General features: G+C 33.6%; 3 protein-coding genes across 3 annotated transcripts; 1 reads left to right on the plus strand and 2 right to left on the minus strand.

Moving 5' to 3' along the window:
- The first annotated feature begins 3,333 nt into the window (after positions 1-3,333).
- On the plus strand, positions 3,334-6,171 carry LOC140862178 (putative late blight resistance protein homolog R1A-10). The gene is made up of 4 exons (XM_073265185.1): positions 3,334-3,500; positions 3,569-4,145; positions 4,236-5,894; positions 6,012-6,171. The coding sequence occupies exons 1-4, from the start codon at positions 3,334-3,336 to the stop codon at positions 6,099-6,101; spliced, it is 2,493 nt and encodes an 830-aa protein (XP_073121286.1). The 3' UTR covers positions 6,102-6,171.
- An 884-nt stretch (positions 6,172-7,055) lies between these two features.
- LOC140864839 (putative late blight resistance protein homolog R1A-3) lies at positions 7,056-11,988 on the minus strand. The gene is made up of 9 exons (XM_073269221.1): positions 9,343-11,988; positions 9,133-9,254; positions 8,735-8,863; positions 8,570-8,650; positions 8,285-8,395; positions 8,042-8,170; positions 7,868-7,942; positions 7,530-7,624; positions 7,056-7,405 (listed from the first exon to the last, which is right to left on the minus strand). The coding sequence occupies exons 1-8, from the start codon at positions 11,929-11,931 to the stop codon at positions 7,591-7,593; spliced, it is 3,270 nt and encodes a 1,089-aa protein (XP_073125322.1). The 5' UTR covers positions 11,932-11,988; the 3' UTR covers positions 7,056-7,405; positions 7,530-7,590.
- Positions 11,989-13,325: 1,337 nt separating this feature from the next.
- LOC140866638 (uncharacterized) lies at positions 13,326-16,624 on the minus strand. The gene is made up of 3 exons (XM_073271666.1): positions 16,527-16,624; positions 15,402-15,773; positions 13,326-14,291 (listed from the first exon to the last, which is right to left on the minus strand). The coding sequence occupies exons 2-3, from the start codon at positions 15,674-15,676 to the stop codon at positions 13,694-13,696; spliced, it is 873 nt and encodes a 290-aa protein (XP_073127767.1). The 5' UTR covers positions 15,677-15,773; positions 16,527-16,624; the 3' UTR covers positions 13,326-13,693.
- Positions 16,625-24,791: the final 8,167 nt, after the last annotated feature.

The raw sequence follows: 24,791 nt of genomic DNA on the forward strand, positions 1-24,791 counted from the left end.
AGCTTTTTTCAATGATTATTTAATTTTTGTCTATTTATTTATTTTATGTGAATTAATTTTTAATATTTAATTCATGTTTTAAAGTTAAAGTTTTATTAATTGAAAGCTATCTTAATCTAAAAAATATGTTAATTTGTGAACTTACTTTCAACTTTTATCTACATCGCTATGTTTTAGTCTTCTAAACTTTTTAACATAATATTTGGTTATTATACTTTCACGAAAAAAAATATCATTAACTTAATCATCTGGTTCGAGACAAGTAAAACATATCATAAATAATCGAGACTTTATTTCACATATATATAAAAAGATATTCTTCTCTTTTATTCAATCAATTCATTTCAATTCGTTTATTTTTTGAATTTAGTAATCTAACTAAAATTTTTGGTATTCCAGGTTTTAGGAATAATGATTTTAAAACAAATGGTGATGACTATGTAATCTAACTATGATAGTTTACTGAAAAAAATATTACAATATTTGAACAAATAAAATTATAAAAAAAAAGTTTATTTTGATTGTTGCATATTATATGTATATGATTTTTCAGAACAAATTAAGGGGAAAAAAGAGAGATTTACTACATATTAATATTTTTGATTTTAAAATAAGATTATGAAAAACTTATGAAATAATTATGTTTATCATTAATTAAATAATTAATTGTATGACTAAATTAAATTTTTTTCCATAAATTTCTTAATACTTTAACATCTGAGTTTATATTAGAAAAATCTATTTTTGTATTATATTATTTGGGGTATTTTTTTTTTAACCTTGGTCAACTTTGTTTTTTTAAAAAATGACCTCCCCTAGTGCAATTCATATCACTTTGGAAGGTCAATTTTTTTTAAAAAAAATGTTGACCAAAGTTAATTTCCCAAATTTTTCATATTTTTTTTTGTTAGGTCATTAATGATTTTATATGCTAAATTATTATTCAATGTATTTTAAATTTAATCTTCAAAGCTAACGAAACAAAGTTATTCAATGTTAAAATATACACAAGAAAATTTTGAATGTATTATGCATGAACAAGATACTTGAGAATCAAAGCAAGTCATATGGACAACATGTTTTATCAGACTTTAAAAAAAAAAAAAAACTTTAGATACACTTTATTCATAGAAGATCAAATTTTTTCTCCAACTAAAACTTTTAAATAAAGAAAAATTATTATTTATCACTAACTTGCTTAATTTTAGGTTTTGATCACTAAGTTTACAAAATTTGTTTTTTATACACTGGTTAAGTGCCAGAAAGTCATTTTCCTGAAAGAGTGTGTTATATTGCCATTCTTGACTATACATCTCGTGAATTGGAAAAGTAGTTAGGCCTCAGTCTAGTAATTGAGGAACTAAATACTTTTGTTCGAATTTGATTAGCAGGAGACAAGAACTGCCTAAATTCTGAACTTTGACATGCCTGTGCGGGCCCTCTTGTTTCTTTGCATGGTATTGGAAACCATGTAGTGTATTTTCCTCAGGTTTGATTGTAGTTGTTTGAAAGTAAGTTAAAAAAACTAATAAAAATTTTAGATTTATAGAAAAAAAAAAAGATAGCTTTCAATTAATAAAAATTTCGTTTAGAGCATGAATTAAATATTAATAATTAATTTTACTTATTAAAAAAACTAATAAAAATTTTAGATTTATAGACAAAGAAAAAAGATAGCTTTCAATTAATAAAAATTTCGTTTAGAACATGAATTAAATATTAATAATTAATTTTACTTACAATAAATACATAAACACAAACTAAATACTCATTAAACACAAACTAAATACTGAATAAAAAAAACCTCAAAAAACCTTAAAAATGACAAAACTAATTATTAAATGAAAAAAAAGATGTAAATTCATAAATAAAGTGCTACTTTTATATAGATATAGATAAATTGTCGATTTTATATATACATATATAGACTATATTATTATAAGTAAGTATTATATTGTAGTTCAAACATCAACATGAAACTTACTTATAATCATATATTTGTTTACATTCGATTAAAAAATTATAAATATTGTTGATTACACTTTTAGTTCACCACTAAAATATTTTTGGTCCCTAAATTTTCAAAAATATTACTTATAGTTAGACATCAACATTAGTTTTATAGTTATCCTTCCTAAAAACTGAAATACAATAAATTTTAGTTAAATTATCAAATTTTAAAAAATAAATGAATTGATTGAATAAAAGAGAGAATACATTTTCTATATAAGTGGAATACAATATCGATTTATGATTATGATATGATTCTACTTGTCTTGAATCAGATGATTAAAATTAACGATTTGTTTTAATTTGTTGTTTTTTTAAAAGTTTAATAATCAAAATATTATGTTAAAAAATTAGAAGAAGGAAGACTAAAACATAGCATTGAAGATAAATATTGAAAGTAATTTCACAAAACCAATAAATTTATTTGATGTAGAGAAATTTTTTTAATATAACTTTCAATTAATAAAACTTTAATTTTAGGACATAGATTAAATATTAGCAATTAATTTTTTCTTAGAAATAAATAAATAGACGCAAATTAAATATTCAATGAATAAAGCTACAGAATGACCAAAAAAACCCTCCAAAAACCTTGAAAATGTCAAAAAAATTAATCATTAAATGAAATAAATTGAGGATATAAATAAAATTTAATTTTAGGACATGAATTAAATATTATCAATTAATTTTACCTATAATAAATAAATAGTCATAAATTAAATGCTCATGAAATAAAACTACAAAATGACATAAAAAAAACCTAAAAAATTCTTGAAAATGACTAAAAACTAACCATTAAATGAAATAAATTGAGGATAAAAATAAAACTTTAATATTAGGACATGAATTAATTAATTATTAAAAATTAATTTTACCTAAAATAAATAAATAGTCACAAATTAAATACTCATTAATTGGATAAAACTATAAAATGACATAAAAAACCTCAAAAAGTCTTGAAAATGACTAAAAATTACGACCATTAAATGACATAAAATGAAGATAAAAATGTAAATTCACAACTAAAATGTCACTTTAAATAGATATAATAATAGAAAGAAAATACTGGTCGATTTCGTAGTTTTCGCCCGCTGCAGAGACTTTATAAAAAACAAAGACTTGCAATCGTAATTTAATGGTTATTTTTCCAAGAAATGATCAATTAGACTTTTTCAAAATTTCGTGGTTTTGGAAATAATTTTAATTATTAATTTGTCATAAACAAATATTGAGAGCTAAAGATAAGAGAAGGGTAGAGCTAAAAAAAACTCAAAAAGAAAAAGAAGATTGAGCTAAAAAATAACAAGTTTGGAAAGATCCAAAATGGCTTATGCTGCTGTAGTTTCTCTCATGCAGATTCTAGAGAACATACTTGGTGAACAATACCAGATTCCTTGGGGCAAGCAACAGATTGAATCACTCCTCGAAAGCATGCGTTGCTTCGACGATTTTCTTGGAAGTTCTTGGAAGAAAAGAAGCCCCGATGCAGTGTGTTTGGAAAAAGAAATCAGAGATGTGGCCATAAAGCTGAAGATGCTATTGAATCCTACATATCAAGGCATTTTTTTGCGGAGAATGAAGGAAACTATCTTTGGTGGAGCAAGATCATCAGCCAAGACTTGAAGTTGGTGGTGGAGGAAATCGAATCGATTCAGCTAAAGGTGACATGTTTGGAGGACTCGTGGGCTTCTGCTGGTGATCACGATACCATGGTCGGATTCAAGCAAGATTCATTGCAACTGATGGATCGAATCCTAGGACAATCGAAGAAGCTCCAAGTCGTACCGGTGGTTGGGATGGGAGGCATTGGTAAGACTACTCTGGTTAAAAATGTTTTTCAAGACAAATCTATTTTACATCATTTTGATGTTGCTGCTTGGGTGACAGTATCCCAAAACTATAGGAAAAGGGATATCCTCTTAGGCCTTATAGAGTCCACGAGAAGGATCACATATGAAATGCCTCAAGAAAGTGATGAAGAACTATCAGAGTGTGTGTATAAATGTTTAAAAGGTAGGAGATATCTTATTGTAATGGATGGCATATGGCATACAGAGGCTTGGGAAGAGATATATAGACTGTTCCCCGATGACAATATGGGAAGTCGGGTGTTGTTGACCACTCGGCAGTCTGATGTATCTACGTATGCGAATTCTTCTTGCCACGAACATATTCTCATGAGCCCCTTGAATGAAAACAAAAGCTAGAATCTGCTTTGTTCCAAGGTTTTTGGGGACAAAAAAAGTTTCCCTGCTGAGCTTAAGGAAGTCGGGATGAAGATCGCAAGAAACTGCAAAGGAATCCCCCTTTCAATTGTTGTGATAAGTGGTCTGTTGTCCAAAGTAGCAAGAACACTTGAAGAGTGGGAATCCATTGCAAAAAATCTCAGCTCTGTTTTACTTGCAAATGATGGTCAATGGGCGGAGCTACTACATTTTAGCTACGACCATTTGTCACATCATCTGAAAGCATGTTTCCTCTATACGGGAGTTTTCCCCCTGGATTTGGAAATACCAATCTCCAAGCTCATCAAACTATGGATTGCTGAGGGATTCATCAAACAGAATAGCTCAAAAAGCTTGGAAGAGGTGGCAGAGGAGTATTTTGATGATCTGATGTCAAGAAATCTTATTTTGGTTGGAGAGAAGAGATTCCATGGAAGGATCAAAACGTGTGCGGTCCATGATCTGTTAAGGGAGTGGTGCTTGAGTAAAGCGCTAGAGCAGGAGTTTATTCACACCTTAAATGCCAACATCTACAAACGTCCAGAAATCGACAGTGATCCACAGCGCCTATTCATTCTTGAAGATTCTTCAAATAAAACTGGAGCAGAGATCCTCGGAACGAGGGGAACATTTTCGCTTGTCCGCTCTCTTCTGTCCCAGTGTTATAACCCTCACGACAAACTACGGTGCTGTAAACTTCTCAGGGTACTGGACTTGTCCAAAGTAGATTTGGGGTATTTCCCTCGTGTAATACTCGAGCTCATACATTTAAAGTACGTTTCTGTCTGTTGCAAGAAAGAACGAGAAATTTACATTCCTAAATATCTACCTGATTCTCTGAGGAATCTCCAGACCTTAATTATTGATCAGCTAGGACGATACATCAACTCATCAGTGTATCTCCCTCCAAGAATCTGGAGCATGCAACATTTAAGGCATCTCCGGTTTGGAACGTGCCACTTCCCTCATCCACGAGAGGGTGACAAGAATCCAGTTCTTGAAAACCTTCAAACGCTTTCCTACGTAAGTGCTTCAAACTGTACGGAGGAGTTCATCCAAGGAATTCAAAACGTAAAGAAACTGGGGATCCGATTTCAGGTACTGAATAAACAACTTGTAGTTGCCTCCTCTCTTAGGCATCTGGGCAAGCTGCATAAGCTTGAAACACTCAAATGCGTCGTCGAACCAAGAGCACATTATAACATTTTGGAGGACCTCATTCTGCCTCCAAATCTCAAAAAGTTGAGCTTACGTGGTACCAGAATCTCTTGGACAGATGTGTCTATAATTGGTTCGTTGCCTAATCTTGAAGTTCTGAAGCTGAAAGAGTATGCATGTGAAGGATCGGAGTGGGAACCAATAGAAGGTGAATTTTGTCGATTAAAGTGTCTACTTATTGATGGAACAGATCTGCAGCATTGGAGAGCTGGGAAAGATCATTTTCCAATACTTGAACGCCTAATCCTTTTTGACTGCCCCAAATTGGAAGAAATCCCTCTTGATTTTGTGTATTCAGATACACTTGAAAGTATAGAGTTGGATGATGCTAGCCAATCCGCTGTGACGTCGGCAAGGCGAATACAAGAAGGGCAAGAAGACGTAGGGAACGAAGTACTTAAAGTACGTATCTACGACATGTGGGAATACATCTCTCAAAAGGTAAGCAGATACTCTTGTCTGTTTGTGTGCATGAATGAAATTCATGTATGTACCTATAAGCACACAAACATTATTAGTATATATACTAATAACTTTAATTTATTCCCCTTTGAACAGAGAAAAAAGGAAATAGAACGGAGGGGGATACAAGCAGAGGAGGAAGAATATCTATATTCTTATTCTTATGATTCTTATTCTAGTTATTAAAAGAGTGCGTTTTCATTCTTTGTTTACTAAATGGCTAACGAGTCTTATGTTTGTCTTTTGGTATCGTGTGTTATGTTTGTCTTCCGGTATTTTAAAGTTATTTTTTACATTTGTCGGATATTTAACTCATCCTATTAAAATTGACATTAAATCAATGTTATCAATTTCCAATTGATAATTATTGGAATTAATACATTTGCTAAGATGGAGAGGGAATAAAATATGAAAAACGTTGTATCTACGTACATGGTTACCGACACGTAAGATATATGCAAAATGGGAACGTCCAAAGTGAAAGATCGGAGCTTCCGACGTTATCAGACCTTCCAAAATCGAGTTCAAAGCTTCCAAAGACAGGTATTCCGAGACGTGGCATATGGAGGATTGGACTAAACGATCCTAGGTTCGGACCTACTCCTACCAACTAAGTTAATATATACTCTCACTGACTACTAGGGATCTCTTACTATACCTACATCTATCTTCAACCCGCTGAAGTTGGCCACAACTCTGAACTCGTCTTCGTAAGGTCCGATCACATTCGGAAGCTCTAATCCCCTGCTTAGGACATTCCGATCTTGCATGCATCATACATGTCAATAATAATTTAACACCTCACCACACATGGTTCGAAATCCTCATCGGAAGGTCCGAACATGCCACTTGCCAACCTCATTTCGACAGCTCATGAGGATACGTGTCTGCTCGAGTTCGGAAGCTCCGAACAACGATCGGAAGGTCCAATCTTCCCCTTTGCTTCCGAACCAATTCGGATGGTTCTTAACTACTCGAGTCCCCAAGATTCCGGACCATTTTCGGACATCCAGAGATGATTTTTCACTTGGTTTTTTGGAGTGCCTATGATCCTAATTAACATTCAATGACCAAACAATCCGAAATAATTAATGTTAACAACGAAAAGGAGTTAAAATTTTATTTTCGTGCCTACAAAAATATCGGCATATCCTTCCCCTAATTAGGGCATCCCAAAAACCTGGACAACACAAATATTATATACTCGAAAATAGAGTCATCGTCAATTTACAAACCTAAAACTGCACTGGCCAGGACTAAACACATGCAAAGCCGGCAAGACTCGATCACACAAACATTAATCCAAAACATCTTAAAACTAGCAGCACAGATACACGGGGCTCGGGGCATCGTTTGAAAGCCTCTCGACTCCCCAATCGTGCAACTTTATTCTTCCTTCGAACAAACCCCTTTAAATGCGCAAACTCTAGCAATTCATCGTCTATTTATCACGGCCATGGTAATACAGTAACCAACAAACCCAACCGCAGCTGAACAAGTGTGAAATTGCAAGCAAACATGGAACACCAAGTCAATCAAACAGAGGTTTACACTTTCACAATTCACTATCTTTCTTCTGGCAAAAGCATATGTAATACTTTGAAGTATACTTACATATTGTTAACAACATCGTGCCAAAATGAGTTTCTTGGTCAGACGTTAAAGTTTCCCTGCCTTAGTGATCGTTGGAACCCGCCGTCGTATTGGGACTGAGAAAAGAATAAAGAATGAAGCTATGATCATCGTTCAAGTGTTGGCCGGTTAGTATTATGCCATATCGGTTGTATTGCACCATATCTCGTAAATGATTTGATTATTTTGACCATGATCTAGTTTAGAAAATGTTTGAACCCTCTAAAAACAAGTGATTATAAGATTTTTATAAACAAATAAACAAAATTAATCAAATTTCACATCCTTACATTTTTTAGAACTAGTTTATGAGTACTTACCTCTCGTAGTCGTCTATCCTTTCGCGTGTGTTTAGCTCATAGGAGTTGCCATCATCCTCATACCACTCAGGTACACTGTCGTCATCACATAATGAAGTTTTTGGAATCCGAATTTTAAACCACTGCAAATAAAATTTGAAAAAAAAAATTTCTCACTTGAGGATCGAGCCTTACATCTGATATGTTTTCCACTGATATTTATTTTGCCGATGGTCTCCTTCCTCTTTTTTCCAACTGTCATTAAATTCTTGCCTTCTATCAAGCTCTTCTTGCTTCATTCTTTCTAATGCTTCTCTTGTTATCCTTAAATTGTATCAAATATCAGATATGCACTTTACTGAACAGAAAGTTTGAAAAATGAAACTGATTAAGAATTTTTTTTTATCCATGACATTTATTTAAAAAAAAACAAATTACCAGTCATAATCTTTCCAACAAATTTCTTTCCACAAATAATCAGCATTATCTTCCCCATTTCTACATTTATCATACGCTTCTTCCCTCCATATTTCATGTGCTTGTCTTCTCCTGTAAATTATATTAACTTCATTCATTGGGATGTTTCAAATCATATATACTTTATATTTTCTAAAGGAAAAAAAAAAGTTTATATTTATATACTATAATTAAAATAATAACTTATTCGACATTTTAGCTACATAAAATTTTCTAATATGAGAGAATATCAAAGTACATGCTTACCTCTGGTAGTCGGCTATGCTTTCACTTGGGTATTGCTGCTCAATCTCGTAGGAGTTGGCAAAATCATACCAAACTGGTACCCTGTTGTGATGATCATCACATAAATATATAAAGCTTTTGTTTTCAAAATATTACAAATGAAATTTGATCGAGCAGCCTACGTACATCTGATACTTTAACCACTGACGTTCGTTGTGCAGATAGGCTTCTTCCTCTTCTCTCCATCTATGATTAAATTCCTGCATTCTACAATCCTCTTCTTGTCTCATTTTTTCTCGTGCTTCTTCTCTTCTCCTTAATTTATAATTGAAGGGAAAGTTCGGAAAATGAAGTTGATCAAACATATATATATCGTGATTTATCCGTGACACTTCTTAGAAAAGAAAAATTTACAACACCGGCTAAGTTGACTTATTTTGAGTTTAATTGTCGAGATTCTATAATTTGGATTTTTTTATTTTGAATTTTGTCGAAGGGCAGACACAGAACTAACATTTTGCCTAAAAATTAAATGCAATCTCAAGTGTGTGAAGTCCACAGGTAATGAGAGAATCACGCCTTACCTCTTATATTCTTCCCAACGAGATTGTTTCCACCTATGTTCTTCTTCCTCTGCTCGCCTTCTGTCCTCAGTTTCTATCCTCAGTCTTTCTATTTTCTCCTTTCTTTCTTTTTCCTCTTTTCTCTATTCAATGATGGAAAAAAGATTAAAACATTTTAATGTTTATTATGTGCTCATATGTGCATGCATGTATACAAACAAATTTGCTTACCTTTTGTTTGATGTATTCCCAAATGTCATGGATACGAACTTTTACTTCGTCCCCCAAGTCTTGTTTTTCTTCTTGTATTCGCCATGCCGATGTCACAGCAGATGGACTAGCATCATCCAACTCGATACTTTCGAGTGTCTCCAAATATGCAAAATCAAGCGGGATCGCTACTAATTCGGTGCACTCCCAAAGGATCAGGCGCTCAAGTATTGGCAAATGGTCTTTCTCAGCTCTCCAATGCTTCAGATTCGTTCCCTCAATAAGAAGAAACTTTAATCGACAAAATTCACCTTCTATCGGTTCCCACTCCGACCCTTCACATGCATAGTTTTTCAGTTTCAGAACTTCAAGGTTAGACAACGAGCCAACTATAGACATATCTTTCCAAGAGATTCTGGTACCATGTAAGGTTAACTTTTTGAGATTTCGAGGCAGAGTGAGATCCTTTGCGATGTTATGATATGATCCTGGTTCAACAATGCATTTGAGTATTTCAAGCTTATGCAGCTTGCTCAAATGCCTAATAGAAGAGACAAGTACACGTCGCTTATCCAGGACCTCAAATCGGATCCCTAGCTTCTTTACATTTGGAATTCCTTGGATGAACTCCTTCGTACAGCTCCAACCACTTACATATGAAAGCGTTTGAAGGTTTTCGAGAACTGAATTCTTGTCACACTCTTGTGGATGAGGAAAGTGGCATGTTCCAAACTGGAGATGCCTTAAATGTCGCATCCTCCAGATTCCACGAGGGAGATGCACTGATGAATTGATGCATCTTTGGCGAATGATTAACGTCTGGAGATTCCTCAGAGAATCAGGTAGATCTTCAGAAATGTAAATCTCTTGTTCTTGCTTACAACAGACAGAAATGTACTTCAAGTGTACCAGCTCGAGTATTACACGAGGGAAATCCTCCAAATCTACTTTAGACAAATCCAGTACCCTGAGAAGTTTACAACACCGTAGTTTGTCGTGAGGGTTAATCTGGGACAGAAGAGAACGGGCAAGTGGATATGTTCCTATTGTTCCGAGGATGTCTGCTAGAGCTTCATCTGAAGGATCTTTACTAATGCATAGCCAACGTGGAACCGGGGCTACTTCTTGACGATTGTAGATCATGTTGGCCTTTAAGGTATGAATAAACTTCTCATCTAGCGCTTTACTCAAGCACCACTCCCTTAACAGATCATGGACCACACACGTTTTAAGTTTTCCATCGTATCTCTTCTCTCCAACCAAAATAAGATTTCTTCCCATCAGATCTTCCAAATACTCCTCTCCCACCTCTTCCAAGCTTTTCGAGCTACTCTGTTTGATGTATCCCTCAGCAATCCATAGTTTGATGAGCTTGGAGATTGGTATTTCCAAATCCAGGGGGAAAACTCCCGTATAGAGGAAACACGCTTTCAGATGATGCGGCAAATGGTCGTAGCTAAAATTTAACAGCTCCGTACATTGACTATCATTTGCAAGTAAAACAGAGTTGAGGTTTTTTGCAATGGATTCCCATTCTTCTAGTGTTCTTGCTACTTTGGACAAGACACCTCTTACTACAACAATTGAAAGGGGAAGTCCTTTGCAACTTCTTGCAATCCTTTTCCCGACTTCCTCAAGCTCTGTGGGGCAACTTTCTTCATCCCCGAAAATCTTGAAACTAAGCACATCCCAACTTTCTTTTTCATTTAACAGACGCATGAGATGATGTTCATGGCAAGACGAGTTGGCATATTTAGCCACATCAGACAGACGAGTGGTCAACAAGACCCGACTTCCCATATTGTCATCGGGAAAGAGTCGTTTAATCTCTTCCCAAGCCTCTTTATGCCATATGTCATCCATTACAATGAGATATCTCCTACCTTTCAAGCATTTATACAAACACACTGATAGGTGTTCATCACTTTCTTGATGCATTTCAGTCGTGAGCCTTCTCATGGATTCTAGAAGGCCTAATAGCATATCCCTTTTGCGATAATTTTGAGATACCGTTACCCAAGCAGAAACATCAAAATAACGTGGCATAGATTCGTCTCGAAAAGCATATTTAACCAGAGTAGTCTTACCAGTGCCTCCCATTCCGACTACTGGTATGATTTGCAGCTTCGACTCGTGTCCTAAAATTCGATCCTTGAGTTGCAATGAACCATCTTCGAATCCAACCATGACATGGTCACCACCAGAAGCAAGTATGGATGGCTGAGCAAGTGGCGAATCTTTAGCATCAGCCCACGAGTCCTCCAGCTCTGTTACCTTGAGCCGAATCGATTCGATTTCTTCGGCAACAATCTCCAAATTCCGGCTGTCAATTTCTTCAAGTTCTCCGCCTCCATTCTCTGCAAAAAAATGGTCTGATATGTAGGACTCGATAACATCCTCTGCTTCATGCGCCGCATCTCTGATTTCTTTCTCCAAACAAAGTACAGCGGGGCTTCTTCTCTTCCAAGAACGTGCAAGAAAATGGTTGAAGCAACACATGCTTTCTAGGAGTGATTCAATCTGTTGCTTCTCCCAAGGAATCTGATAGTACTGTTCACCAAGTATGTTCTCTAGAATCTGCATGAGAGAAACTACAGCAGCATAAGCCATTTTGGATCTTTTTTTCCAAACTCAGTGATTATGCGATATTTGAGTTCAATGTATAGCTCAATCCTTTCATCTTCTTCTTCTTTCTTTTTTTTTTTTTTTTTAAAAAAATTTTCTTTTTAATTATAATAAATTCTTTGCAATTATAATAAATTCTCAAATACCGATACAGGTATTTTTAATTAGAGAAGTTTTAATTTTAAAATCAATTAAGAAAAAAATCGACAAGTGTTCTGAAACATGTCTTTGTCTTTTTTGATTTTCAGTTTTATATTAAAAAAAAATCTTCAATTTTCGATAAGAATATATAGTTTGGTTATTTCAGTTCGTTTTATCATGTACTTCAGACAAGTATTTATATTAATAACTAAAGTAAATTTCAAAATCACAAAGTTTTGAAAACGTCCAATTGATTATTTCTTAAACAATTAATTAAGCATTAAATTACAATTGCAAGTCTTTGTTTATGATAAATTCTCTGCTGGCGAAGACTAGCAAACCGACCAAGTTTTTTTTTTTTGTTTTTACTCTTACCACAATTAAGAAATAACTCCATTATTACATCATATTATAATCAATTCTGCCATACTTGATAATTTATAAAATATACACGCGCATGAAATATTTAAAGTAAATTTCAATTTCAAAATCACAAAGTTTTGAAAAAAAGGTCCAAAGTATTAAATTACAATTGCAAGTCTTTGTTTATGATAGATTCTATTTATTTATTTTTAGTTGACATAAACAAATATGAAAAGGGGATGATCATGTCTATCCGGTATTCTACTCCCATTTGATCCGACGGTGATGCTTGTGCTTGATGTGGGGATGTGTGAAATCTATATAATATTCAATAAATTAAAAAATCATATTTGGTGTGATTAAAGTACCATATAGTTTTTGGTCTAATACATAAATCTCGATCCTGTGATTAAAATATATTTTGTTCATTATAATATTAACCAAATCTGTTTTTTTTTTTCTTTTTATGTTGTCCAATGTATGACTACACATTGAAAAATTTTATGTTGTTTTTTTTAGGTTGTCCAATGTATGACTACACATTGAAAAATTATATGTTGTTTTGTATTCATAGGCGTACCGATATGATCTAACAACAATGTATGTCGAAAAACATTAAGAGCCTATTTCGACAACCACTTTAAAAATATTTTTAGTGTTTTTTAAGGTAAAAAATTTGAAAAATGTGTTTGTACAAGATTTGATAAAAGCATTTTTGAAATTTTTTTTCTTCAAAAAAGTGTTCTTAAAATATAATATTTGAAAAACAGATAAGGGGTGTTTTTTGGTGCAACAATAGGTCAATTGGTGATAAGAAATAAAGAAACAAAAACATTTCAAAGAAATATCCAAAGCCAACATAAGGCTTTCCTGCCTCGAAGCATAACCAAATCGAAGGGTTTTTGTTCGAGGATCCGACCCTTCGGAGAGTACCCCGAGATTCGATCCATAGCATGAATAAGCCACACGCGTGTTTTTTTGAAATATTCCAATATATATATGGCTCATTCATGGTCGTCGGTTCCCCTTGGGGCACTATCCTTTAAAGGTAGCATCAAACAAACCTGCTAAATATTTTTTTATGTATAAATGAAACTTAAACACGGTGTGCTGTAGATAATATTATGGCTGAGAAACCCAACATGCAGCTCCACCAAACGGATAGCAAGAAAATAAATAATTACCATTTGTATTGCAGCATGGTGATCCAGTGTCTCGTGATGTGGAAACAGAGAGTTTCTATTTACATGAATAATGGAATGGTTAGGTTGTTGAACCTTTTGATTGAATCATGCTCAGCGTTCTGGGCAATTTCCTTCAAACTAGTCCAGGACTTTCTCCTCCTCTTACTCGAAGTACATCTGCTTTTTTCTGTGTCAGCAGCAGTTGAGTTACCGTCTGGTTCAGCGGCTTTCTTGGCACTTGGCCTATTCCTTTTCCTCCTATTTGAATCTAACAAGGAACGACCTGTTGTTGGCAACGGAGTTGAGGGACTGCTTGGTTCAAGACTCTGCCTATCTGTAATTGGAAAAGCAACAGTCGCCATCTTGTTGTTAGCCTCAACAGTAGTTGGTGTAGATTGTGTCAAGCTGGTAGATCTCTCTACAACATAATTGGCGGCATCGAATCTTGAAGGCTGTTTTGTCTTCGGAGGACTTATCTCTTGTAAATAGCCCTTCGGTCTTCCTCTCAATAAATTTCGATGAGAACAGAAATGGCAATTGTAAACCACACTATTCTGAGTAGCAATATCAGATTTCTTATGCCCAAGTCGCTTACTCAGTTTGTTCTTTTCAATCCTGACGGTACAATTGTGACCAGGTTGAAGAATGGATTCACATCTGGTGAACAACAATGCATAGTCAAAGCCAGAGAATAGTGCTCTTATGAAAATAAGAACAACTTCAAAAGGGTGATTGAGTAACATCATCGTTAATTGTAACAGAAATGTCCCTCATAGGTGCTTATACATCAAAAGTCATATGCAATGACAAGGTTTCATATACAGAGCAAACGTCCCAAAGAACAAACTATTTTTTAAAGTGATTTTTACAGTGTTAGAATTGTCATCCAATAACATTGAAACACAGCTCCATTTATTTATCGTGGAGAAGGCTCAAGCAGAAAGGATGTTTAATACTAATTTTCTGTCTGCACACATAAAATCTTGGAAATTATAACCAGAAAATTCCAAGAAGAACTATGTGCAATAACAATAATTAGAAAAAAGAAACTCAAAATCTATATCTGACATATAGACGAGGCGAAAAAGTTAAGTGGTATAGCTTTGACCTGATTTTATATTCACCTGGGCAGGCCTAGTGTACTCGCATTAAACTCTTCGAATCACAGGAAAATGGGAGTTGGTATCAATGCAACTTACTAATTGATATTGTATATTCAATTACAAATAGAGAACTCAGATTAGACCATCCTCTTGGATAAGCTGTATCAAGAAAATATCAAATTTCGGTCTCTCACTAGCAAGTGAAAATCCTGAGAATATTGAGGGAAAAAGAAAACCGCCTCATCTGACTGATACACACGAACCAGAACAATTAATCGAAATTCTAATTTCATTACAACAATTTTAAAGCATTTCCATACACCGCCTAAAGAACTTCGCACACAATTTCGCTTTCTTGGTTTAGAAAAAATCTTCATGGACTAAAGAAAAACTCAATCAAGATAATTTTTTTTTTTTGAAACAGGATCAAGATAATTTGATACAAAGAAGCAAGACCACAACACCAAAGAATAAGAACAATAGCATACTGAGAAAAATAAGCAAAAATCATTGCACGAGTCTTATTTCTGTCGCATTAGTGCAGGAAAACAATTTTCTCAAAACACAAATCAATACCAAACTACATAAATTCGGACTCCAAGTTCTGAACACCCCTGATTCGGAAAAATATGCATGGATATCAAAAAAGAGAGAAAGATCAAACCTTTCGCAAAAAAACAAACTGGGGTCAGAGCGCACACCCACGGCCTCGGTGGATGCAGCCAACCGCTGTCCGAAGAAAGCACCAAGCGACGGAATAGAAGCTTCGGTAGCAGCCCACAACGCGAGGCTTTTCAGGTGGTCGATTCTGCTCATAGTTCTCGCATTGACATTCCCCTGCTTCTTAACAGTCGTTGCTTCTCGAAGTGTCATGGAAGTGCACGGCTGAGGCCCTGAAACTGCGTTCTTCCCTATCTTGCCCGCTCCTTTTCGTCCCATTGGGATAAATTCTTTGATAGAGTGCAATTAACTTGATTACCGATAAAATCCTGGAATAGTCAAAGTTGGTAGCAACAGAAACGAGACTTCTCGTAACCTGAAGAATTTAAACGAGATTATCAAATTCAAGCAGCACGGAGTAACAACAAATCTTATGATAGGAAAGTATAAGGTTTATGTATCCACAATTTATTTCTATCCTATCACTAGCTATATATATTACCAATATTATGATATATCTAAATATATATTGGAGAACCTCAAAACATGAAAAATCAATTAACAATATGCGTAGCAGGATATCCGATAATTAACAAAAAAATTGGACTGCTGAGGCAGCAGGGCTTGAGAGGGAACCCATTACTTTATATTTGAAAAATTAGAAACTTTGTATTTGAGAGTAAACCATGATTCAATTTCTACGGTTAAAAATCATGTCTTCTAAAAAGACAATCAAACTACCCTGTGCAAGATAAAACAAAAAACAACTTGTAAGTGTTGTTGATAGCATAACCAATTGGGGAAAACTAAAAACATGTGCATAGAAATAGTTTTAAATTTTCTCTACGCATAGGTCAATCCCTTGTATACTCTGCTCCGTCCACCAACCTGCATAATTGTTTCTTAATACTTACTTTTCGGCTGATATACCGGTTGCTTATGATTGGAAGATTAAAAGCATTGAGCACATAGCCAGAATGTAAAAGAAAACAAAGTCATTTCCTGAACTCGTTATCCTCTGATCAGATAACTCAAAATAAAAGAAAACTCAGAAATTCAGAGCATCCCAAGACCAATAAAACCAGCTGATATCAATGGCGTAAAATCAGATAATGCAAGCAGAGAGTACCTAAAATAAACCTCTGATCGGAAAAAGGAGAAGGCAGCGATCCTGCTTATTAGCGGCGGAGTTCTGCCCTGGATCATGAATGCGAGATGCGGACTGGGAGAGAGGATTTTAGTTTATATATTTTTAAGAAAAAAAAATATTTCTTATTAGCGACCTCGGTTCCAAAATAGCGACCAAAATAACCATAGGTTCCAAATTAGAGACCAAATAAATTTTGGGTACTTAATTTGTAACTTAAAAGCAATCTGTTCCAAAATTGAGACCAAAATATATTATCCTTCGCAAAATTAGAGACAGTACATGAAATCTCAATCGCAAAAAAGATATTTTTAGATTTTATACAAAAGATCATTTTCAAAGACCGAATTTAGTTTATCGGTTATTAATTAGAGACCAATGAATATTTGACTAAAATTCCGAGCAGTGAAAGAAACCACTCTTCGAATAATACTTTGCACTTGTGTTTATTCAAATGTCTGCAACATGTTCACAGCAACACAGTAAAATAAAGATGGATGCTTCTTTAAATCTTCAAGCTTCTGATCTCTCTTACTTGTTAATAACTAGGAAGGTGCACGTGCGATGCACGTGATGAACCTAAAATTATATCTATGGTTATGAATTAACATCTAATAAATTTTACGGATATCTGATTGTCAAGGCCTAGGAGCAGATACCGATAGTTCTAGTTTAAATTTATTTATGTTATTTTGTTGTAATTCGATTAAGTTATATAATTAATTCTTAAGTTTTCATTTATCTTCCGTTATTTATATATTAATATTTTAATTAAGTTAGTTATATGCTTATCAAGTGATTGGTTGTTGATCCAGGTAGGGTGAAAAGTAAATTAGTTTTAAATACAAACCGTAAAAATTTAGATAGAAATAAAAAATTAGATATAGGAAACCAAGCCACATGATGTAGTAGATATTTTAATTTAGATATTTAATTTAAAACCAAGCCACACGATGTAGTAGATATTTTAATTTAGATATATAATTTAAATATATAATTTTTGGTTAATGATCATAAGTAAAATAAGGCTAATATAAAATTAGACGATCTAAAAAAAGAAATATAACTTTTTTAAGCATATAATTTGTGGTTAATTTTCGAAAGTAGAATAAAGAGATTAACGAATTATAAGATCTAAAATACACATTCAGAGGTTCCCGAGCCATTCAGTCTATATTTAAGTGTTTCTATTCATATTATCAAGAGCCAGCAAGGACCAAGGTCCTACCGAGGTCATAGAGAAATTGTTCTCAAGTTGCAGCATTTTCGAGTTATGCAGACTAACGATAGATGAAGTTATAGTCCAAAATCCCTTTTTTAATTGGGACTTTGACAATAGCTATTGGATAAGCACACACTTATCTTTAGGCTAGGTCTTTAGACCCCATGTTCATAAATCAGTTGTTTATATGTATATAAGTACTGAATGAGATATCAAGTTTAGTATGCATATTTTTTTGTTGCATTGTTATTTGTTGCATTATTAATAGTCATATGATGTATGTTTATTATGTCATGTTATATATAAATGTGTGTATCATGTTGAGCCTGATAACATTTAAGATATTCAGTTGAGTAGGGTCGCTCAACCCTTGTTTTAGTCAATTTTTCGACAAGGTACTAAAATGGAACAAATATACTGCTGATGAAGCGTTGGCTTGTAAAATGTTACATTATCACTACCAATGAAATAGGACGAAAGTTGCCAAAATAAAAGTTGTGGGCTAAACTGAAATGTGATATCATAAATGACTAAATTTACAAAAATGACATAATCATGGGATAAAAAAATGCAGTTTCCTAAAAAATAATAAGTGTTTAAAATTTACTGTTATGAGAAAAATAACGCTCTTCAATTTTGTATGTAGAAATTTTAAGTTAATATAATTACTCAATATAAAAATTAATTAATCAAAGATATATTACAATACAAAAGAAGTTAATAGATTAACAAAAACGCTTTGTAATTAGGGATGAATACATTTTTAGATAAGATAAAAATATATTTGAAACAATCTTCATTCGAGAAAAAATATCTGTATTTTATTTTTAAAAATATTTTATCATAGTACTATGTTCACGATTCAAAATTTATTTCAAAGAGCTACATTTTAGATATATATTTTATGAGATCATAAATATACATTCAATAACTTATTTATACTAAAAATTTTCAAAAGAAGTTTTAGAAAAAAAAATATTAAAAAAATAAGTTAATGTGACTAATTTTTAATAAATGTTGTTGCTTTTAAAAGACCATTGATAAGATATTTCAAATTATTTCATTCTAAATTAGATTATAAAATTTAGGGGTTTGAATAAAATGTAAATAAAATAAAATAAAATAAAATAAAATAAAATTTTAAATTTTATTTTATATTAATATTTGTTAATGAAAATTAATTGTTTAAAATTAACATGATATGAAATGAGTTAAATTTAAAATAAATCCGGTATATCCATTCCCGAAATCATTTATTCAAATCATGTTCCTTCGTAATAATTAATTATAAATATTAAAATATTTTTAAAAACAATTAAACATATTTTAATAATAATAATATTTTAAACAATATTAAAGTAATAGTCATTATTAATTAAGTTAATTCGATAACATGGTTTAAACATGTGTATTTTTTTAAGTAATAATAATAATTTTAAGATCATAATCAATGCAACAATGAACAATTAAATTAGCTTTATTAAATTGTGAAAAATAACTTAAAATACCCCATTGGCTTTTCATATTACAAATGAAACCATAATTTAAAAAAGAGCAATTAAGACTATTCACAAATCAAACTCACATATAGATATAGGCTACGTTTACTTTGAATGATGGGATTGAACAATGATAGATTAAAGTATGATTATTAATATAATTTGATATGATAGAGAGTGATTATGGATAAATAATAATATGTTTAGTTGGATGGATTAATTTTGGGATTGAAATGATAATTAAGAACAAATTACGATTTCACCCTTTAGCTATCATAATAATCATATGTTCGGCAAAGAAGGAAAGAAGGTGGAAGATAAAAGGGAAGGACATAATTGATTTTTTTTCATTCTCTCACTCCATAATATTTATAATCCTATTAAAAATTTAGGACTAAAAATCATCTTTCAATCCTATCATTAACGGGGCTAAAGATTTATACAATTTTTCAATAGTGTAGGGGAAGCCCACATCATTTTTTTATTTTTTTTTTGTATTTTTCTTTTTTTTTTATTAAAAAAATTTGGGCCCAAATTAGACCCAATTTTTGAAAGATTCCATCGTCTTCATCCCGTCTTCAAATCCCACTTCCGAATCTGTTGCCGCCGCTGGGCAACCATCTCAGCCGCTCCTATTGCATCGTTGGTGATGAATGTGACATAAAAGCAACAAAATAGAAATTATTATTATTATTATTATATTATTATTGCGAAAGCATCCAAAAGGCGGAATTTGCCATAAAACAAGGGACACGTTTTTTCACAAAGAAATCTAACACAAACACAAAGGCAATGGGCGACTCGGTCTCATCCTAATCGTATCTTTTTTCCTTTTTTTTTTCTTTGTTTTTTTGGCAATTGTATGGAAACACATGTATTCCAAATTCCAATATCCCAATTCTAATTCCTTTAATTTTTTCCAGCTAATATTTTATCATACGATAAATTTATTAAAAAAACAGTATAAGATAAATTACATTCCTTTATTTAATTTATTTTTTAAAATCGACTTACTATAAATTAGACGCCTACTGTGGCAACTGGCAAGCTATGATCCACTCACATTATATTTTGAGACTTATAAAAAACAACTTATTTATTATTTTTATTTTTATAATATTTAAGAAATATTATAATCTTTTAAACATAGTATAATGTTGACCCATCCCGATTATAATTGAGTTCCTTTTAAACTGTGAATCTAAAAACCGAAACTGACATTGGATTTGGATTTGGATTTGAATTTGAACTTCCATTTCAAAATCATAATCTCGATAAGTACCAAAAATTTTACGGTCCGATTTTGGTTCCTGTAGATGGAGTTGAGTCCTAACCAAATATATAAATTAATTATAAAGTTTTGTAGAGCACACATAGACAATTGAATTTATACAATATAAAATAATTGTTAGGTATAAATTAAATTAAACTATGTATTTGTTTTGTAATAAAAAAATAAACATTCATCATATTATTCACTAATTAAAATTTTGATCACCTCGGGAGTAAAACTTGGTCATTGTTTTACCGTAAAAATAAATTTTGGTTCAAATCAATTCGAGTCGACATAAATCAAAATCATAATGAATTAGAATCAAAATTGTACCAGCTCAAGCACGAAAACTGGATAGATGCATTTATATCACGTGCCTTCCACATATAGTATGTTGGCAGTTTTCAAAAATAGTTGCAATATTTAAATTTGAAACTATATAAAATAGGTTGAAACGACTTATGTTTATACTAATAAGTAATATTTTTTATATAAAAATAATAATTTTTCATGTATTGGATCAAATCGAAAAGCCATCTTACAAATATGTGAGATCGTATCAAATACAATTTTTTTTGTGTAATAGTATTAATATTATTCAAGAATTGACTCTTCAATTTTTTACAAACTAGAACATGATAAACATGCAAAGAATAGTTCACGTTTTAACTTCTGAATCAAACCTCAATTTCTTTGCTAGCTCACAACTAATCATCTTGATTATGTCATGTTTAATCTTTTAATAAGCTGCATTTATTTTAAATTAACGACTGGTTCTAATTAATCCAATTTTACGCCATTCACACCTTTCTCCTTCGATAGATGAACGAACAGAATCTCCAGTACAAGCCCGAATTTGAGCAAATATTTGAGCACGTCTATTTCATCGTCTGTCCCCTTGAATCCTTTCACCTTCACTGTCTTCAAAGTTCGTTTCGCACATTGGTAACACCTTCAATGCAACATTATATTAATTATAAGTTTCAATATTTTCAAAATCCCACATATATATATATATATATATCTATATATATATATATGTATATACCTGAAGCATGTAGCTACAAATGGTGAGAACCCTGACGCTGAAAATTTCTAAAAGCAGATTGTAAAGCATATGCCCATCTCCTTGGTCCGAAACTTTGGATTGAAGCTGGAAATCAATCATTGCCTCGATTCATGCTCCATACATTTTTCGATAACAAGAACCTTCAGTCTCAGTGCGCTTATCATCATACATTAGAATCAATTCAAGGAACTAGAAAACACACCAAACAAACCTGATTTATCATAACAGGAGCTTCTATCCAATGAAAAGCGAAATATCCAATGATGCATATCTCGAATTCTTCAACTAAAAAATTGATCTCGACATTCTCAAAGAATAATTATATAAAAAGAGCCCAGTATCGGATTAATGTCAAAACTCAAAACAGTGCACTAGATACGAAATATGCTCAAGATGAAATAGAACAGATGGCTATACTCATTACGAGTGGTCGTGCATGAGTGCATCTCGGTCCCTGTCTCAAGTGCTGGCTCTAATGGAGCTATGCATCATGATGACCACTTGTCAAATTGGCAACTTAGTGAAACATATGTCCTCTCGAACTTCAATAGAAGATGAAATCAAGAGGCTGCTGATGTGAAACTCCACAGGCAGAGAAGCTCTCCCCACCACCACCAGGGTATCGGCTTTCGAGTCCTTGATCGTATAAGATTCCCTTGAAAACATGACCTCCGATGCTTACAGTTGTCTGGTAAGCAAAATGTTCCTCCGCGTCATCCATTGTACTGACTCTCATGCAGCGGAACACTGCTGGAGAATTAACTTCTAGGGGGAATTGTCCTAAATCATACCCTAAACACAGGCCAAGAAAGCAAAAATCACAACTAATTCTGAATAAATTTTCAACGCTGATTCGTTGAGACCTTTTTGCGCGTCAGTATTACATTTACTTGGTAACAGTAAAGAGGAAAAGGAAAAGGAAAACTTAAAACTAGTGGTTGATGAAGTATGGAGATCGCTGATTCGTTGAGACCTTTTTCCACAACAATCATCATTTCAATTTATCTACATATAATTTTATCCTTTTCCAAATATAACGTTTTGTCCACTAGTCTAAAATGAAATAAAGTAACCAAGGATCACTTTTTAAGTTGCAAGGGTGAGACTCTAAAACACATCAAATAGTGAGTTAAGAGTTTTCTTTATGTGAATTGTTAGTTGGATAAATCTATTCTCCACCCTCATGCATTATGTTATATTATATTATATTATATAATTGTGATACGTTTCGTTTGGACTCCATTTGGTATCCTTTATTTTATTGATACATGTCACGCATTACATTGCATTTCATTGCATTGTACTTTATTTTATTCATGTCAGTTATATTTGTCGTAATTTTTATAGTTCGTCGTACTGGGATCCGACTCTTGTTTTCTTTTTATGCTGTGGTTGTTTGTGATTCCATAGCAGGTTATCCAGGGGGATTTGACGCATCTGGTGGAGCGTCATCTAGTGGTACCCAGTGAGACGAGCGTGGAGTCGAGTTCCCAGATATATGTATATATTAGTTTAGCGAGTTTTATATTTGCCGGGGGTGATGCCCTGTGTATCTGTATCGATAGTTTTGGACTTTTTTTTTGGATTGTTATTTGTGTGATCGAGCCTTGCCGGCTCTGCATGTGTTTAGTCCTGGCCAGTGCGGCTATAGGTTTGTAAATTGGAGTTGTGACTCTATTTTCGAGTATATATTGCTGGTTGTGTTGTACAGGTTTTTGGGATGTCCTATTTACGAATAGGTCATGCCGAAATTTTTGTAGGCCCAAACGCAAATTTTTAACTCGTTTTCGCTGTTTACATTAATTAATCCTGGTTGTTTGATCATTAAATATTAAATCAGGACATGAGCCCTTTCAAAACCAGTGGGTTCTAAGTGAGACCCACTAATTTTGACCAATCATGGGGTTATACGTCACCCGCAGGATAGACTACCCTGCACGCGGTATGTACTAAACCCATATTAACATGTGCGGCTCCGAAAATTGGATTGCAGTGAGTCACAGGTCGGGTTGGCCGGCTCCGCTAAGGCCCTACTCATGCATGGACGAACATTCGTCGAAATTCAAAATTGACCGAGCGTGGACTCGACCTATGATATTGGGTGTGAGGTTCAATCTGAGATGCAGACATGGATTCTTCCAAGTCCAGTCTTCTCCTCGAAGAAGACCGCCTCGCTTCCATACGCTCAAGAAACAAAACACTAATCACCATTATATTCTCCTTAATCATCGCATTAGCGCTAATCATCGGCGGGATCGTCGTCTCCTTCGTTCTCCAGTACGATTTCATGACCCAATCACCAAGCACAGATCCCGCAGTCGAGGTGTTCTGCTCCGCGTCTGAATCAAAGCTCGGATGCATCAATTCCTTATCTTCCTCCATCAAAACCACCCGCCACACGTACCCGGCCCTCGTCTACAAGCTGTCCCTCGAAGCAGCTCTCCAGAAACTCTCCCAAGTCGATTCGATTCTCTCCAGGTCCAATTCAGCTCTCAAAAACTGCCGGGTCGCCATGCGGGCACTCGACAAGACGTTGGCGATTATGCGGGTCGACCCGGATGTGGAAATGCTGGCGTTTGTGCGGAGGGGAGGCATGGTGCTGTGGATCGAGAAGGCCATGGAGGCTCTGAGATTTTACGTCAACGATTTGGAGAAGACGGAGGCGAGGGAGAGGGTGCAGGAAGTGCAGGTGTTGCTGCGGAACAGCAGAGATTTCCTCGGGAAATTTGAGTGGGTGAATTTTAATTTCCAAGAAAATGATGGTTATTGGTCAATAAGAAAGATTGTTGAAAATGTTGCCACTGTCAGCTTGTTTGGGTCGCAGTATTTGGTCTTGATTTTTCTGTTTTTCTTGCTTCTCAAGATATAGCAAGTAACGAATCTTGAATGCAACATTAGTTTCTCCAAAGTCTTTTGGAAAATATTTGTATCTTGTCTTATGTACATCTGTTAAAGATTAACTTCAATGCATATGACATAGAGGTTAATAATACTTTGTTTCTTCTGATAAAAGAATACTACTACTACTGTCACTTGCTTTCCAACATGTTCACAGCAACACAGAAAAAAAAATATGGATGCTTCGTGAAATCCTCAAGCTTCTGATCTCTCTTAATTGTTAATAATTATACTTGTTCTAATGCCACTTCTTAAAGTAAACAAGATTAAAGATCGAGTTTTATTT

Source organism: Henckelia pumila, chromosome 4, assembly GCF_033568475.1.
Source record: "Henckelia pumila isolate YLH828 chromosome 4, ASM3356847v2, whole genome shotgun sequence".
Lineage (NCBI taxonomy): Eukaryota > Viridiplantae > Streptophyta > Magnoliopsida > Lamiales > Gesneriaceae > Henckelia > Henckelia pumila.

Coding starts and splice junctions, on each gene's coding strand:
- LOC140862178 (XM_073265185.1), top strand. CDS start 3,334: ATGGCTTATGCTGCTGTAGTTTCTCTCATGCAGATTCTAGAGAACATA. Junction 3,501..3,568: donor AAAAGAAGCCCCGATGCAGT/GTGTTTGGAAAA, acceptor CTACATATCAAG/GCATTTTTTTGCGGAGAATG. Junction 4,146..4,235: donor TGACCACTCGGCAGTCTGAT/GTATCTACGTAT, acceptor CTTTGTTCCAAG/GTTTTTGGGGACAAAAAAAG.
- LOC140864839 (XM_073269221.1), bottom strand. CDS start 11,931: ATGGCTTATGCTGCTGTAGTTTCTCTCATGCAGATTCTAGAGAACATA. Junction 8,864..9,132: donor CGTTGGGAAGAATATAAGAG/GTAAGGCGTGAT, acceptor TTATAAATTAAG/GAGAAGAGAAGAAGCACGAG. Junction 7,943..8,041: donor CAGTGGAAAACATATCAGAT/GTAAGGCTCGAT, acceptor TGATGACGACAG/TGTACCTGAGTGGTATGAGG.
- LOC140866638 (XM_073271666.1), bottom strand. CDS start 15,676: ATGGGACGAAAAGGAGCGGGCAAGATAGGGAAGAACGCAGTTTCAGGG. Junction 14,292..15,401: donor AGTTTGTTTTTTTGCGAAAG/GTTTGATCTTTC, acceptor GTTGTTCACCAG/ATGTGAATCCATTCTTCAAC.